Below are 18,478 nucleotides of genomic sequence, written 5' to 3'. Positions count from 1 at the left end.
AGTTGTGTTTTAAAATCATGTGAACAATATCACATTCCATAGAGTTATTTTGTCCTTGTAACACAGTTCAAAATTACTCCCTGGCTTGAAATTATATTTTCCAGGAAGCATTGATATTTGATCGCTGTATTTGTGGTGTTTTTTAGAGGTTGCATTACTACAATAAGATTTTTTGGATATTCTGATCTATTCAAGTGATCTATTCAAACTACTGCATATTACGGTTACCATTCATTAAAATCACGGACCAATGCAAAGTAAAGGAATATCCCTCTTGAAATCTTTGTCATCAATTCAATGAATAATCCCAAAAAGCTCCAATGTTTGTGCAAAGTTTATTCTCTGACATTTCTTAACGTAACATTTCTCCTTTTATCTAACTAGCTTATGCCTAACTAATGGTTCAAACACAACTCCATTATGTACAAAGTGATATAGATCAGGGTGTTGACTAATTTGGAAGATGATAATGTCATCATTCAGCCATTATCACTGCTGATTTAAAGCTATATATGATATCGTGTATTACATAGCTAGTCCTCGGTCGCTTCGGCCGCTTCCTCCGTGACGGTGATTGCACTGGCCGTTTGCTCGATTTCACTGAGCGGCGTCGTCATCAGGACCGAGTAGCGGATTTTCTTGGTCTTGAAATAGCTGTAGGAATTGTCGAACAGAACCGAATCTGAAACGAGATGACAGAAGGTTAGAAAGATTTATAATTTGGACGGTTGGATCATACTCACAGGTGCATCCCGGTTGGCACGTGATGAATCCGGACTCGTCCACCTGATGTGACGCTACTCGCTTCAGCGGGACTTCAATTTCGTTTTCCTGGGTTTTCTTGTTGACGCATTTGATGCCGAACTTGATGTCGTGGTCGAAGGTTCGGAACTCCCATCTGAAAGTGGAATTAATCCAAAGCTAGTTATATTTACTTTGAGACTTAGTTATTTTAATGTTACTCCAATCTCCATCAGAAATCTATAATTTTTAGGCCTGTCTACTAGGGGCGGCTTATTTTTCGAAACGTCTTCTTCTTCTTCTTTCTGGCGTTACGTCCCTACTGGGACAGAGCCTGCTTCTCAGCTTAGTGTTCTTATGAGCACTTCCACTGCTGCCATGCCAAACGCTCACCTTGCCACCTACGCCTCCAATCAAGCCTTCGATCAAGCCTCCAATCAAGCCTCCAATCAAGCCTCTAAACAAGCCATACCTCACGCACCAAACCAAGCCACAGCTCAAGCCACCTATTCTATCCAAGAATGCCCAAACGCCACAACGCTCGCTACGTATCACTCCCAACTTCCATTGCATCTAAATAGCTCATCATTAATGCACGTTCCAAGTGTCAGCATATCTTCAACCGTTTCAGCTCCACCACGACCTCAACGATATATTCCATTTTCGGTAAGCACCTCTACCAGTACTATTTCATCGCTTCCCGCTATTCGGGATCATACGCAGGTAGTTCATAATGTACCAAATCATCAACCAAACACACAAGTGAGTCAAATGAATATAGCCACACAAAACTCCGTAGGCAATGTAAACTACAGTAGAAACACACCGATTCAGCCAACCACCGTTCCTAGCCTTTCTGTCGCTCCAGCATCCACACCATTCAAATGGTACTACCTAACCAGATTCCAGCCCTACGAAACACAACAAAATATTGTTTCATTTATCGTGAGCAAAACCAACTGCGATCCCTCACTGATAAGCTGCCATAAACTCGTACGTAGTAATCGAGATGAAAACATACCTCTAACATTTGTCTCTTTTAAAATAAGTGTTCCTGCTGAAATCGAGGCTTTTATTACCGCTCCACATTTTTGGCCAGCCGGTGTTTCGATCAAGCCTTTTGCCGTTCGAAATGAGTCAAATAATCAGCATTTTTTATCTACGCGCCAGAGTCGAATAGCCCTGAATATGCCATCACCACGCCAACGTGCTACCCTTCAAACCAACTATCGACAAATAATTTCTCCACTTGCATCCCCCCTCCCGCTGTCCCACCGTGTTGTGCACCAACCATTCCTGTATCACCAACAAGCTGGCACATTTTTGGCTTCATTTTCAACTCCTCAACTCACGACGATGGTTTAAATCATAAATTATTGGTTTACTACCAAAATTTAGGAGGAATCAACACCAGCATCTCTGAGTACCGTCTTGCCTGCTCAGACTCCAGTTATGATATGTATGCTTTCACCGAAACATGGCTAAATTGCGATACAATTTCCAGTCAAATTTTTGGTCATTCATATAATGTGTTCCGCCTCGATCGTAACTCTAGAAATAGCATTAAGAAGTCCGGAGGAGGAGTTTTGTTAGCAGTACGTTCCAGCCTAAAATCACGACAATTGTCCATTTCAAACTCTGATGCCGTCGAACAAGTTTGGGTAGCAGTTAGTTTTCAGACACATACGTTGTACATTTGTGTTCTTTACATACCTCCTGATCGAACTCGTGACTCGAATATGATTGATCAGCACATTAGCTCCCTCACTTCAATAGTAAATCAAATGGAAATAAGGGATAGTTTGATGATCCTCGGCGATTTTAACCTTCCTGGCATCGAATGGAAACAAAGCTCATCCAGTTATCTTTATCCTGATGTAACTCATTCCACAATAAGCTCTTTGGTGTCGAAGCTTATCGACAGTTATAGCTCAGCCCGTGTTTCTCAGCTCAACTCCGTGCGGAATAATAATGGTCGAATGCTTGACCTTTGTTATGCTAGTATCGAAGGGGATATGTGCTTTTCATTAATGGAAGCTCCATCTCCTCTAATAAACCAATCAATTCATCACCCTCCTCTATTGATTGAATTGTGTGGTGCTTCACCCTGTGTGTTTATGAATCCTGTGGAAACGTTGTATTACGACTTCAAACGTGGTGATTATTGCAGTATGAATGCTTTTCTGTCCAATATCGAATGGCATGATTTCATCAACCAGGACTTGGAATTTTCAGTTGGTACTTTCTCCAACATAGTACTGTACGCAATTGATCAGTTTATTCCTAAGCACTCAAGAAATCCTCAGCCCAATCCGCCATGGAGCAACAATCGTCTGAAACGCTTGAAAAGTTTAAAACGATCTGCTTTGCGTAAGTACACAAAGCACAAAACGCCCGCGAATAAACGTGTTTATAACTCTGCCAATTCTCGATACAAACGCCTGAACCAAAAGCTGTTTTCCGTGCATCAACGGAAGGTTCAACAAAACCTTCGTCACAATCCAAAACACTTTTGGAATTACGTTAACGAACAACGTAAGGAATCTGGTCTACCCAACGTAATGTCCAAGGGAAATGTTGAATGTTCGTCCTTGAATGGTATTTGCGACCTTTTCCTGAGTCAGTTTTCAAACGTTTTCACTCAAGAAACTCTGAACGATGAACAAATCCGCAATGCAGCCAACAATGTACCAGTTCATCCACCAGTCGGCAACCATCCAATAGTTGATCCTGAAGAAATTGCCAAAATTTGCTTCTCCATGAAATCATCGACAAGTTCCGGGCCTGATGGCATTCCTGCATATATTTTGAAGAAATGCTCCATAAGTTTATCTACGCCTTTTTCTCGTCTCTTCAATCTATCTCTGCAAGTTGGATCATTTCCAGTCCAATGGAAACGAAGCTATGTATACCCAGTATTCAAAAAGGGGAACAAACGTGAAGTCTGCAATTATCGTGGAATAGCTGCTCTTTGTGCCGTTTCGAAGTTGTTCGAAAAAGTTATTTACAACTTTTTGTTCCATCACTGTCATCATTACATTTCGGAGTACCAACATGGTTTCATGCCGAATCGCTCAACTAATACAAATTTGGTGGTATATACAACTTTCATCGTCAAAGCTCTACAGAAAGGGCAGCAAGTAGATTCTATCTACACCGATTTCTCGGCCGCGTTTGATAAAATCAATCATCAGATAGCTATTGCAAAATTCGAACGTCTTGGTTTCTCCGGATATTTTCTTAGTTGGCTTCACTCCTACTTGAACGGCCGAGAAATGGCCATTAAATTAGGTGATGCTGTTTCATCCTACTTCCACGCTTCATCCGGGGTACCACAAGGAAGTCATCTAGGACCGTTGATATTTCTCGTGTATCTCAATGACATTAATCTTCTACTTAAATCTTTGAAACTTTCATTTGCCGACGACTTCAAACTGTATTGGATTGTAAATAATGTAGATGATGCATTATTTTTGCAATCTCAGCTCGGGATATTTACCGATTGGTGTGAAACTAATCGCATGCACCTAAACGCTTCGAAATGCTCTGTAATGTCGTTCTCTCGAAAACGCGTTTTGATAGATTACGACTATAAAATTCAATCCACATCTCTCAAAAGAGAGTCTGTCATTAAGGACCTTGGTGTGTTACTAGACCCAAAACTGACCTTTAAGGAGCATATCGACTTCATTGCCTCTAAGGCCTCTAAAACTCTTGGTTTTATTTTCCGCGTCGCTAAAAACTTCAGAAATATTCAATGCTTAAAATCATTGTACTGTTCTTTGGTAAGGTCTATTCTTGAATATTCGTCAGTTGTTTGGGCACCGTACTATCAAATTGACATATTTCGTATTGAGGCAATTCAACGGAAATTTCTGCGCTTTGCTCTGCGATATCTCCCATGGAACGATCCAATTAACTTGCCCAGATATGAAGATCGTTGCAAGTTAATCGGCTTAGAGTTGTTGAGTGTTCGCCGTGAAGTTTCAAAAAGTCTTTTTGTTTCCGACCTCCTCCAATCGAGAATAGATTGCGCTCAACTTTTATCTCTCCTCAATATAAATGTTCCATACCGTCAACTTCGATCGAACTCCTTCCTATTTTTGCACGGTGCTCGCACAAACTACGGGCATCACGAACCATTTAAAAGTATGTGCCGATCGTTCAACCGTTGTTTCAATGAATTTGATTTTCATCTTTCCCGTCCAACTCTTCGTAAAAAATTCTATCTGGTTCTGGCAAGCTAGGTTTATATTAGTCATAGTTATTAAGTAGATTTAAGTAATATTTGTATCAGTTGGAAAAATATGTAATAGTCTGTTGATACGAAAAGAAGAGGAGGTTTTGCGCCCATTTGAGAAAGAGCACAATATTGCTCAGCTCAAATGGGCTTTTCCCTGCTCCAAATAAACAAATAAACAAATAAACAAATAAACACAGTTATTAACTGAGAGCTTACTATGCCAATGACCATTTTTGCATGCGTATATCGTGTGGCAGGTACGAATATACTCTATGCCCTGGGAAGTCGAGAAAATTTCCAACCCGAAAAGATCCTCGACCGGTGGGATTCGAACCCACGACCCTCAGCTTGGTCTTGCTGAATAGCTGCGCGTTTACCGCTACGGCTATCTGGGCCCTGACGAAACGAAACGTCTCAAAACCAAAAATGTCTGTGTTCTTCTGAATTCAAATCACATAAAAATGGAAACCTCGAATTGTGAGCCAAAATATTAAGGTTTAGAGGTGGCGCAAGTGACTTGAAGGTGAATTTTCAAGTTATGAAATATGACCTTCAGTGAAGTCTTCAAAACTTTGTTATTTCTCAACCAACTTTGAAGCTCTTAGCATCATTCTTTGATCGTACCGTGATGAATCAAAATCCGGACGGTACCAACATCCGGACACTCTGATTGTAATTATTAAATTTAATATGAAATGAAATGGTAAATATAGGTTTAAAATTTTTATTCGTAGCTTCAAATATGTCTGTTCATGTTTATTCATTATTTCATCTAGTAATCCTTTGTAACGAAATATTAAAAATAAAAACAAATAGGCGACACAAGTTGAGCGTCATTCCTCCAGATAACCAAATCTCATAGTGAAAATTTTGTCCAGAACGTCTGCCACTTTCGAGTTAAAACGAAGTTACAAAATTATACAATTTTAGTGCTTTGCGTAACTGTGAAGTGTGTGGAATAATAGATTTCAAGTGTGTGCAGCAAAGAGTGAGTACAATTTGTGCAAATAATCATTTGTCATGAGAAAACAGGATTCCTCAAACGCTGTCCGGATTTGTAGGCTAGTGATCGTTAACCCGGACGTATCGTAAAAACCTAATATTCAGTGCGTTTGGAAAATGTTTCGATGTGAATTGATGTGAAACTGTATAATTATAAAACTAAGAATGCAATTTGTCGGTGGAGAACGGGTTTACGCAAGAAAAATGTTAATATTGAGGATCTTTTCTGTGAACATCAAATGCAGGTTGTTGGCAGGGAGTGCAGGTGAAACAATTGTACTTTTATTCAAAGTTTTGGCCTTTCATATATTGGTTAGTATATTTATGCTTGTTATTTTATCATATTGGAGATTTACCGTTAGAGTAAAGTGCCTTTTATTGTTTTTCATGTATATTTTCAACGCAAAACGCATCTGTCCGGATTTCGATTCAAAAGCGTCCGGCATTTTGATGCATGTGTCCGGATTTAAGAACACGACATGTTTCAATAATTTAACGTCTTACATGTTATAAATTTATATTTTACTACAATTGTTGTTCATGGTACAAAGTTTGGGAGTATACCTGTGTGGAAAACAATAAAACTTATACTAGATGTGATAGAAACATGTTTAAAACAGCGTTTGAACTTTCGGCGTTACTTAAGTGTCCGGGTAATGCATCACGGTATTTGATTTTAGACCTGACGAAGGTGATTGTGTACGCATTGAATACGCATATTGTTGCTCTCAAGTTTGTAGTTGAAAATTGTTGAAAAATCGAAGAAAAAATTCTATTTTCCGGCTATTTATATTAATCAGTACTATCCGCTTTAAATTGAGGGATTAAACCGTAATAAACATCGCAAGTTAACCGATTAACTACTGCAAAACTAAAAGACTCGAGTCTGCTTCAATCATCGACACCATTGTTCTTTGTTATCACGGACAAAACATGCACTGTGAAAGCTGCTCAAATTCTATCACTGTAAAACAAGAATTGTTCGTCGTATGCGGTAAATGTTGCAATGCATTCCACGCCGGCTGTGTAGGTTTGAAAGAAAATGCACTGAGAGTGTTATCCAAAAACATAATCTGGCTCTGCGATGATTGCTTGCAAATGTTCTGTAACGATTGTTTTCGTGACTTAATGGATGCTCCACAACAGACCGTAGAGGTCCAAACTGAAAATCGTGAAGCTAAAATTATGAAGGATGTGGACGAATTGAAAGCACAAGTGGCTGAGATAGTTAAAATATTATCGCTTGCTGATGGATTGCAGAAGTCAACACCGCCGAAACAGTCTTCAACACCGATATCATCTCCTGAATGCGATGGCGCAACCAACTCAGCGAACAATAGTACTAGCAATGTGAACCGTTTGTGTCGCGATCATGGCAGAGATCATTCTTTCTCATTACTGTTGTCTAATGTCGATCGACGAGTAACGGAACAAGACATTGATCGGCTTGTGTTTGAGTGGCTTGGTATTTCAAACGATGAATGTTTCAAAGTTACGAAACTTGTACCGAAATGGAAGGCATACGAGGAGCTAGACTACATATCATTCAAAGTAGATCTCGACGAGAGGTGGAGAAAGGCAGCAATAAGCACCGATACTTGGCCACGCGAAGTGAAATGCCAGGGGGGTCTGTAGCCTTGAGGTTACGCTTTCGCTTCATAAGCGGAAGGTCATGGGTTCGATTCCCAGCCCCTCCACAAAAAAACCCGTCCAGCCACCAGAAGACGCCTCACGGAGGACCGTGCTTTGGGGAGCACATCCATCCTCCGTCAGTATATCAGATGGTGACTGAGACAAACTGACCCTCTTCGCAGGCAGCTAGCCTCACTGACAGCAGAGCTCTCTCCTACCTGCTCGGTGTGAGAGTAAAAGAGTAGGAGAGAGTGCAGATGTAAATATATAGATAAGTTAAAAATAGATCTGTATCGGTTAAGAAGCTACATATCAACTGACTCCGGCACAGTAGTGGCCACGAGCACAGAGTGCCTTAAAAAAAAAAAAAAAAAAAAAAAAAAAAAAAAGTGAAATGCCGCGAATTCATCAACCAGCAAAGGATTACATGGAGCCCTTGAGAATGGACAAAATTGAGAGTGCACTAAAAATTCAACGTGAAAACGCAGTAGAAGTTCGATTGTTTTTACTTATGTTTTGTTGTTGTTTGTCATAAACTATTGTTGTTTTTTTGTTAACTAGATATAAGATTCAATCATTGGGGCCAAAAGAGCCTGTTGATTTGACGTACACAAATAAACAAATAGAAAACTGATAAATTATGATGCACATTTTTGCTTAATATTGCGAGTTTCATAAAATTTTGAAGTTATCGGTGTGCTGCCTTCAGCAATGTTGTAGGTTTGAACTAGATCTACAACTGTTCCATATGCTATTTACAATGTTCAGCAAAAATGTGTATTAACGTAAAACAAAAATGATAGACCAAACCACTTATTTTTTGGCACACACACACCATACACGTTTTTAACAAAGTTGTACAAATGGCAATTTGACAACTTTGTCGAAGACATGATTTTTATATGTCTTATACTTTTTGAGATACATATGTACTGTTGCATGGGAATGACTACTGTTGTTTTCCATGCAAAACCCGTATTTTTGACGAACATGTCATCACGCGCGTCTTTTGAAATAACAAAGTTTTCATAAATTATCTTTTTTCAAGGGGTAGTTCAGTCCGGTGCAAAAATGCACGGACAACTCTTGCAAATTACGAAGTGCCATTCAGCAGGTAATGAAAACTTTGGTATATAAGAGTCTTATCATGCGTTTTTACTACAAAAGTCTTGTGAAACACAAATCGACCAATAAGTTCTTTACTTCTCAATACATGGAAAGTTGTGATGTTCAGCAAAAATACGTATTTTGATATTACATATTACAAACAATTTTGTGGAAAACATGGAAAATAAAAAAAATATCTTGTAGAAAAATTATGGTATTTTGACCAAATTGCATTTAAAAACTCATTTGAAACCATTTTTGTTGTTGTTGTAAGTTTTTGTGAGAGAGTTGTGATCAGAGTTGGGAAAAGTTCTGAGATTCACACTACAGTACCGTGGTGAATCAAAATCTGGACGGTACCAATAGCCGGACACTCCAATACAATTCACTGATTAAGCTATGAATTTGAATAATAATGTGTTTTAAATTATTCACATCAAAGTTTTGTACCATCAATTATTACTTTAGTACGATTTATCATCTAGTAATCATTGACAGAAAATTAATAAAAACCAAAAACATAATTGTAACCCCAGTCTGACAGTGTATTTCCATAGTGCAGTTTTTGTGGTTCAAGCTTGGCTGCAAACAAAGTGCAAGTTGAGTGAACGATAATTCGTTGAAAATTACATTGTTTGTGATTTGTTGTGAACATTAGTGTGTAAAACCGTAGTAATATACAATTTAAACATGTCTAAGTGACGAACATAGTATAAAAGGATAGTTTTTTGAGCGATTAGCGAGTGTCCGGTTATGTGAACCGTGGTTTTAAAATCCGGACGCCTCACGTTCAAGCTACATTTTGATGGATAAGATATCTATTCGTGAAGAAAAAGGCGGTGAAAACTTAAAGGAAAGTGGGGAAAAGTGTATGAACGGCTGAAAAATGAGATAATTGCTGAAAATTGCTCCAACAATCTTGATTATTACAGGTAATCCTGAGTCTAAGGGGCTGTCCATTAATTATGTAAGGGTTTATGGGGGGAGGGGGGGTTTGAGATTTCTTACGCGCCATACAATTTATTTTTAATTTTCATACAAAAAATCTTACCATGGGGGAGGGGGGGTTGAAAAACCCCGAAAATTGTTTTACGTAATTAATGGATCGCCCCTAACTACATCCACAGAAAGTAAGTAAACGAAACATGAATATTCTTAACAGGTCATGCTTGAAGTTATTATTTTGTGTTTCCATGTAATGAACTTCAAAAATTGTAGTCAAATAGCCGCATTTGAATGCGTTTTTTTCAACTCTAAATAAATTTAACGAGTTTAAGTACTGGTGTCCGGAATTTGATTCAAAAGTGTCCGGCTTTTTGATTCATGTGTCCGGATTTAAAAACAAGACTAATGCAACTGATTTCGTTATTTTTGCATCAAATTCTTTATTTTAATATGAATACTTGTTATTTTCATGAAAATTAATGTCGAAATGATTTGTTGAAATGGTGGTACTTTCAAAAATTCAAAGAATATTGATTGAAATTAGTATCAGAACATTTGGCACTGCTTAAGCGTCCGGGTATTGATTCATCACGGTACACGGAGAAAATGAAGTACTCAAAAGTGAGTTCATTCCACTCAATTCCGGGGGTTCGTGCGTTAACCTAATTTTGAGTTGATGGGATAGAAGTTGTTTTCATTTGCAGCCATGCGAAAAAATACCTACTGGCTAAGTTCTTTTCACTCAATCGGCAGATCAAATAACTCAACTTCCAGTACAGTGCCACTTACTCAAATTTGAGGTAACGCACTAAGGTTTGATTTTTGGGTTGTTTTGCTCTTCGCTCTCTGACAACAATAGAAAGAGCGAATGAAATAGGGAGAGAAAAATAACTCAAAAGTAAGTTAAAAAATACTCAAATATGGGTTTTCCGTTTTCTCCGTGTAGGAAAGTGTAACAGATCACAGTCAGCGATGCCAGTAAAACGCACGCCTATCGCTGCTGTAGGCAAAATGCCTTGAAAGAAGCAAAAATTCCGTTGCTAAAGGCAACCCAAAACCACAGACAAACAGACGTAACATTTAGAACAAATTTCTTCAAAATCCATCGCCCAGTTTACACTATCATCACAGTGCTATCATCATGTGGTGAGCATGTTGTATGAAAAGGTGTTTCGTGCAACAAGACCAGCAGATAAGCCATTTTACGAGACGTTCGAATGACGTTTTCTGGCGGGCCGCTCATAGAGCTTAGTGACAATTGAACACACGTAGACTAGCATACGCTCGTCATACACAGATTGTTTTTGTTTTCCTCAAAGAAACTTGCACACGCTTTCCAGACTCATCAAAATGCATATGGAAATATTACCCAATTTGAAAAATTTATACACGGATTCTGGGTGTTTTTCGAGACATAGTGCATATTGTTTACCTCTAAGGTTTACAACTACATCTACACTAAGGCACCCATACCATCGGGCGTGAAAACCACTATTGTTGTTGTTCAAAAAACTAGCATGATATCTGAATGGCGCTGGTCACATTTTTGTTGCCGATGACTTCCCCGTCTATTTATTCAGCGCATGCTTCTGCCCGGTTTACATGTATTACAGGTAACGTAGATGAAAAATATCTTCCCTGCCTACTGATTTAAATTTTACATGCGAACATTAAAAACTGTGTTGCATTGCCACCAGCGCCATTATTGAATATGCTCCTTCCAAATGTAGCGCTAGAAGATACGTAAATAAATCGGCCCGCCAGAAACTTTCAAAGCTGGTAAACAAACGGAAACCATATGATTCGAAACGTCTCATAAAATGGCTTATAGGCCTTTTCATGTGACAGATCCGTCTATGCATTTGTTTATATCGGTGGAGGACCGGTGCTAACACGGGCCTGTCATTTTCATAGAAGAAATGTCAAAGTGCTTCCCGATCATCTGATTTGAGACGTCATGTGAATAGGCCTATAGCGGTAATGTGAAACGTCAAACGCGAAGAAAAACGAGGCGCGCGCCTCTGGTTGTGGGATTCGTAACATAGCGAATTTCTCGCGTAACAATTCTAAAGGGCCAATGATCAAATTGTAAACAAATCGGGTTTTGATGCCAGTCGATAGCATCTCCCAACACCCACAAACTATGCAAACATTGTCAACATAATCGTAAAACTTACCGTTATAAACCCGATTTTCAAAACGGCCAATAACCGCTTTTTTCCAAATCATTCATTGGCCCACTGCTCGAAACGGCCAATGATCGGTTCTCACTCTATCAAGAGGGCCTACAATCGGAAAATTTCGCAAACTGTCATTGGCCTTAGCATGGTGAGAGGCCAATGACTCTCTCTTGCTCATTCATTGAAAACCGAAAAGGCCTAGCCTTGGGCCAAGCACTCTAATAAAATTCTATTTTGGCCAATAAAAAAGGCCCATACCTTGTTGAAAATCGAAAATGGGCCAAGCATTTAAACTCATCATTTTTTCCCCATTTTTGTTAGTTTTCAGAAAAAAATCGACTATTAGCATGTAGTAATAGTAAATCGTCACCCAACTAGCAAGAAATCACATTGATTGTTTTGAATACTGAGAAATGGGAATTGAAAATGGGGTGAATAATATTCACATCGAATTTTCTCAGAGTCAACGATCTGAGGATTGGCCCTTTTGAATTGTTACGCGAGATTTGAAATGATTATTAAATGAGTGTCTGTGCCAAAACTACTGTACAAAAATGTTCTATTTTCCCGCATTTACAGCTTTCACTGATTTAGAAATGATGATGTGATTTACGTTTTAAAACTACTGTAGTGAGTAGAGCCACGTGATTTTCGCGAAATTCAAGTATACTACTATCACCATCCGTTCCATTGGGGCCTTCCTTAGCCGAGTGGTTAGAGTCCGTGGCTACAAAGCAAACCCATGCTGAAGGTGTCTGGGTTCGATTCCCGCTCGGTCCAGGATCTTTTCGTAATGGAAATTTCCTTGACTTCCCTGCACTGAAATGAATTTTATTGTAGAAAATACTGAATCCATGGTAAAATTAAGAACTGCACCAACGATTTTCAACCGACTACATTAATCTGTTAACTCTACCAAAACATAGTCAACATCACTACACAAGAAAATTTCTTCTGTTGATTTAACCAGAGTTGTAGTATTTTTAACTAGAAACATTCTTGATTCGAGAAGATTAGCATCATACTTTTGACCACACTGTGTTGTACGGTGGGTGTCACGGATTGAAATACAATGCTTTGTAGTGGATGCTACTATGGACATAGTCAAATTTACTGCACTGCTCAGTGATTTTGACCAGATTATAGTAAACTTAACAAAAATTTTTGTAGTCGGCTGTGTAGTAACCGTTAGCACAATCCACACAAATCCATACTACAGGTTGAAAATCGTTGGTGCAGTTCTTAATTCTACCATGGATTCGGTAGATTATACAACAAAATTTGTTTGCGTGTGGGAATGAAGTATCATCGTACCTGCCACACGATATACGAATGCGAAAATGGCAAGCTTTGGCAAAGAAAGCTCTCAGTTAATAACTGTGGAAATGCTCATAAGAACACTAAGCTGAGCTCTGTCCCAGTGAGGACGTTAATGCCAAGAAGAAGACTATTACCATTCTCAGCCCTAGTTGTGATGATCACATGTGTTACAAAAGTTTTATCGATTTTGTAGAATAGAGAAAGATCCCCCAGTATCGGACACTTAAACCACTAAAATCATAATTCATAAAGTATCGGTTTTATGTGATCCTGTTACCCAATTATGATAAATATTTTCAGTTTTGTAGCGTAATAAAAAATACAATTATGAATTTTGACATCACATATCACCAAATTGGCCAATCATAAAAGGTGGCTCCAAATACCGGACATAATATGGAAATGGCTAGATTTCCGTAAATTTGTACATCATCGAATGTTTTTACTTCAGGAATAGTATTTCATAGCCAATTTAATGCATTTGAAAAATGTACAAGAACAATGAAAAATCTTGTAAAAATATATTAGATTTTCAAAAAAAAAAATACTCAAAATTACGTGAAAATAAACAAACTCATTTAAACCATTTTTGGTGAATTGAAACAATGTGAAAAATCATGGAAATAACGATTTTTAGAGTCATTTATGTACATATTACGGTTTATATCTGAAAAAGTAGAAGATATAAAAAAAATCATGTCTACGACAAAGTTGTTTCAAATTGCCACTTGTACGACTTGTTGAAGACTGAATTATTTGTCGACCTGCTTTTGGTATCTATCTGAATAATAAGAAACAATGGTTTCCTTCTCGCTGCTAGGTGGTCTGATCACAATGCTTTTGGCAGAAGCGCTTTTCAATATATCAAGAAACCACCCCCCAAACAAACTTTAATGCTTAAATCACAGACAAACGTCCACTTAGAACAAATTTCTCCAAAATCCATCGCCCAGTTTAATAGAAACACTAATAAACCATAGAAGAAGTATGTCGCTGGCATCGCTATCGGAACATCTTTTGCTGGCCGAGATAGGCGGGGCAATAAATGTCAACGCGAAAATGTATGCAGTTTGACACTTATGTACCCAATATGTTTCTGAGCGAGAACAAAGGGAACACCAGCGACATTCGTCCTCTAAAGATTTGTATCTCTATTCCCAGTTTACACCATCATCATTTGGGTGAGCAGTGTTTAATCAGGTCCGTCACACTCAGGCTCAGCTTGGGTACCACTTCTAGTACTGCATTTGGTCCCTCGATAGTGCAAAAGGTACCCAAGTTTGACCGATCGCAGTACACTTTTCACGGCATTCTAGATTACCTTATGAGTCATAAAATTTTGGGCAACTGCAAGGGACATGGAGGTCTTTAATGTGTCTTTGGTTTAATGGAACAAGACCGGCAGATGGCGGTAGTGTGAAACGTCAAACGCGAAGAAAAAAGATGGCGCGCCTCTGGTTGTGAGCAAGGTTGGGAAAAATCTTGAAATTCACTCTACAGTAGCCAAGCAAAGCAAATCACAGTCAGCGAAGCCAGTGAAACTCACGCTCACGCTGTAGGAAAAGGCCTTGAAAATTGCAAAACATCCGTTGCTAAGGGCAACCCCAAATTACTGTAGAAAAATGTTCTATTTCCCGCAGCATTTCCCGCATTTACAGCCTATGATGACACCAGGTCCGTCACACTCGGGCTCAGATTGGGTACCACTTCTAGTACTGCATTTGGTCCCTCGGTAGTGCAAAAGGTACCCAAGTTTGACAGATCGCAGTACACTTTGAACGGCATTCTACACTGAACCAAGTGATCATATCCGATTTATCTGAAAACACATATAGTTTTTTTTCCATATAGCTTTTCACATAACGCTCATCAATTTATCACATAAACTTGTGCGATTTCGTTTTAATTAGATTCATCTGATAAAACACATACATGTCATGCATATTGAAGATAAGAACCATTGGATGTTGCTAATGAGTGTTATGTTAGATTCAGATGACAAATATTAGTAATTTCAGTGATTTCTATATGATAGTATAATAAATTTTCGATACTCTCATTTCGGATTTCAGTAGAATTAACAATATAATTATAATTGAAACATCGTTTATTTAATTAACTATTTTTTACAATGGATAGCCGATCACATTAATTGGTACAAATTTAACTTGAAGCAATACATCCCGTACGATTCTGAACACTGCTGGGTGTTCTAAGCATTTTTTTTACCTTTCGTCCTTTTCCGCCATCTCCAGCTTACAATCAAAGTGATGTTTCCTGTAAATTAAATTCCAAAATTCATTTACATCCAATTTGTGTTATGAATATTTTACTTACCCTTCTTTCACCTTGGCGTTATAATTCCAATTCATGTTGCTTATAATTTAAAGCGACTTAAATACACCAAACTTAAATTATGAAACTCGCGATCACGAAAATACGAATAAAATAAGGAAATAATAAAAACAAATTTTCACATCGGCAAATCACATAGCATTCATCGGATTGCACATATGACTTTTGTTCATATACAATTCACAGTATTGATAAATGAATGGTATTACACATCATAATGAGTTTTATGTGTTCTTGAAATGAATATCATTGGATGCACATAAAATGAATCGGATTTCAATTATCGCAAGGGTATGTGAGGTTTTTAATATTTTCTATGATATTTGTTGGTTCAGTGTAGATTACCTTATGAGCCATAAAATTTTGAGCAACTGCAAGGGACATGGGGGTCTTTAATTTGTCTTTGATGACACTGCAGATTTAGAAAATTCACGCACCTAAAATAGGCTACTTGATGAGATTTACAAATTTTTAGCTACTGTAGTGAGAGAGCCACGCGATTTTTTCCTCGAAATTCAAGCCTACTACTATTACCATTCCCAGCACTGGTTGTGAGATTTGTAACATAGCGAATTTGAAGTGATCGTTAAATGAGTGGACGATGGAAATTTCGTCAGTGTTACGTCTGTTTGTCTGAACTTAAATCAACGGTTTGGAAGTTTATCAAAAGCGCACGAAATCGACAAAATAAAACTGTGTATAAAATTTGAAACTAGTGTGGGTCAAAAGTTGACTGAAACACAAAATACCGATATACATATTGGATATTTTACGCATTCGAACCGAACCATAATAATGGTGATCAAAAAAGTAGATTTGAGTATTGTACTTTTTGAATTCTTTTGACAGATATTGTAAAACGCTGATTGATATTGCTGATTAATGCTACATTCTGTTTTGAAGATTTTTTTTACATATTTATAAAACAAGTACTTCCCAAGAAACAATTTTTACCTTAAGAAACGTTGTTTGAAACTATATTATTAAGCTATTAGTTTCTTAATAACTGACATAGTTAAAATAAAACTATTAATCAAGCCTTGTTCGCCCAAAAGTGGAGAATCTATTCAATATAAACAATTTTATCAATGCAACACAATACACGTTTATTCAATTATCACACCATGACCTTTCAACAGTAAAAGCATTCTCAGTAGTAACGAAAATATGTATTTATTCAACTTTAATACCACTAATAACTTACCGAACGCCCAGAAATGCTTGTTCAGTGTTTCTTTTATAGATTTATGTAGCATGTTATTGCTTAATTGTTGAAGAGAATCCCAATAAACAATGTAGCAAATTTTGTTCAGCAATAGCTCAACCACAAACCATGCTGAACAAGGTTTGCTTTGGTGTTGAGACATAGCTATGGTGGATGTCATATTTGTAGTAACGCCAAGCGTGTTTGGCCGGTATCCGCTGAATCCAAAAACGCTGGCGCTAACGAACTAGCGAAAAGTGCGTCTAATCGCTTTAACATTTTCCAACAAACTGATCTCTTCGTATCATGGCAGCAGCTACGAACCGCTTGATACCGATACACCACTTCCCCTACCGATTAACTTCGTAGACCACCGTCTTCCCGACGCGCAGTGGTCACAGTTGATGCGCTCTCTTTCCATCCCACATTCTCTATAGACGCATGACATACATGGACATCTCGCTGTTGCGAACCTCACGAAGCCGATCGCTTTGTTAACTTCGTGATCTGAACATAATCTACGAAAACACATGCGAACGATTTCGGCAGTGCTATGGCTACCAAAATCATTTTACGAGGCATCATTTCCTTTTTTTTTATAGCAGATTTCGGTTTCACCATAGACACGCTAAAATTTTGTAAGTCATGTCTCATATTTTTATTCAATATTATTATTGGAATCTATATCTACTACATTATTCCCCTCCTCTACTCTCTCTGATATATATAATATAAATTTTTGTTCGAAAACAATCAAATCAATTTAATAAAACTCCAATCTCCAAATATAATCCAAATCCAATTAAATCCAAATTCATTCCAAACCAAAATCAAATCCAAATTCAATCTCAACATCCAATCCAATCCAATCCAAATTCAATTCGAATCAAATCCAACTCCAAACCATATACAATCCAATCAAAATCCTACTCCAATCTCAAAATCCAATCCGAATCCAAACTAAATCCAATTCAATCTCAAAATCCAACCTAAAACCAATTAAACCCAACTCCTATTTCGAAGTCCAATCAAATCCAATCCAAATTCAATTCGAATCCAATCCAACTCCAAACCATATACAATCCAATCTAAATCCTACTCCAATCTCAAAATCCAATCCAATCTCCAAATCCTATCTCAAAATCCAATCCGAATCCAAACCAAATTCAATCTCAAAATCCAATCCGAATCCAATCCAAATCAAATCCAAACCAAACCTAATTAAATCTAATTCCAATCTAAAACCGATTAAGCACAACTCCTATCTCAAAATCCAATCAAATTCAATCCAAATCAAATTCAAATCCAAATCCAATCTCAAAATCCAATCCAAATCCAATCAAAATCCAACTCCAATCTCAAAATCCATCCAATCTCCAAATCCAATCCGAATCCAATCCAAATCCAATTAAATCTAACTCCGATCTCAAAATCCAATCCAAAACCCATTAAACCTAACTCCAATCTCAGAATCCAGTCAAATACAATCCAAATCATATTCAAATCCAAATCCAATCTCAAAATTCAATCAAATCCAATTCAAACTCAATCCGAATCCAATCCAAATCCAAACCAAACCAAAACCAATCCAATCCAATCCAATCCAAATCCAATCAAAATCCAACTTCAATCTCAAAATCCATTCCAATCCAATCCTCAAATCCAATCTCAAAATCCAATCCAAACCTAATCCAATTCAATCTAACTTCAATCTCAAAATCCAATCCAAATCCAATGTACATCCAATCC

At 37.8% G+C, this 18,478-nt stretch overlaps 1 protein-coding gene across 8 annotated transcripts in view; it reads right to left on the bottom strand.

Annotated features, from left to right (window-relative positions):
- Nucleotides 1–316: 316 nt before the first annotated feature.
- The window catches only part of LOC5572751 (SEC14-like protein 2), a 111,939-nt gene continuing 93,777 nt past the window's right edge, over nucleotides 317–18,478 (bottom strand). For all 8 annotated transcript variants that reach the window (XM_021841930.1, XM_021841933.1, XM_021841932.1 and 5 more), the window contains 2 exons: nucleotides 744–898; nucleotides 317–682 (listed from right to left, as the gene is read on the bottom strand). In XM_021841930.1, the coding sequence (XP_021697622.1) occupies nucleotides 534–682; nucleotides 744–898 (304 nt within the window). In that variant the 3' untranslated portion in view covers nucleotides 317–533. The remainder of the gene's footprint in view (nucleotides 683–743; nucleotides 899–18,478) is intronic.

Source organism: Aedes aegypti, chromosome 2 (assembly GCF_002204515.2).
Source record: "Aedes aegypti strain LVP_AGWG chromosome 2, AaegL5.0 Primary Assembly, whole genome shotgun sequence".
Taxonomy (NCBI): Eukaryota; Metazoa; Arthropoda; class Insecta; order Diptera; family Culicidae; genus Aedes; species Aedes aegypti.
Note: the sequence above shows the minus strand (reverse complement) of the source record. Positions and strands in the feature narration are given on the sequence as shown.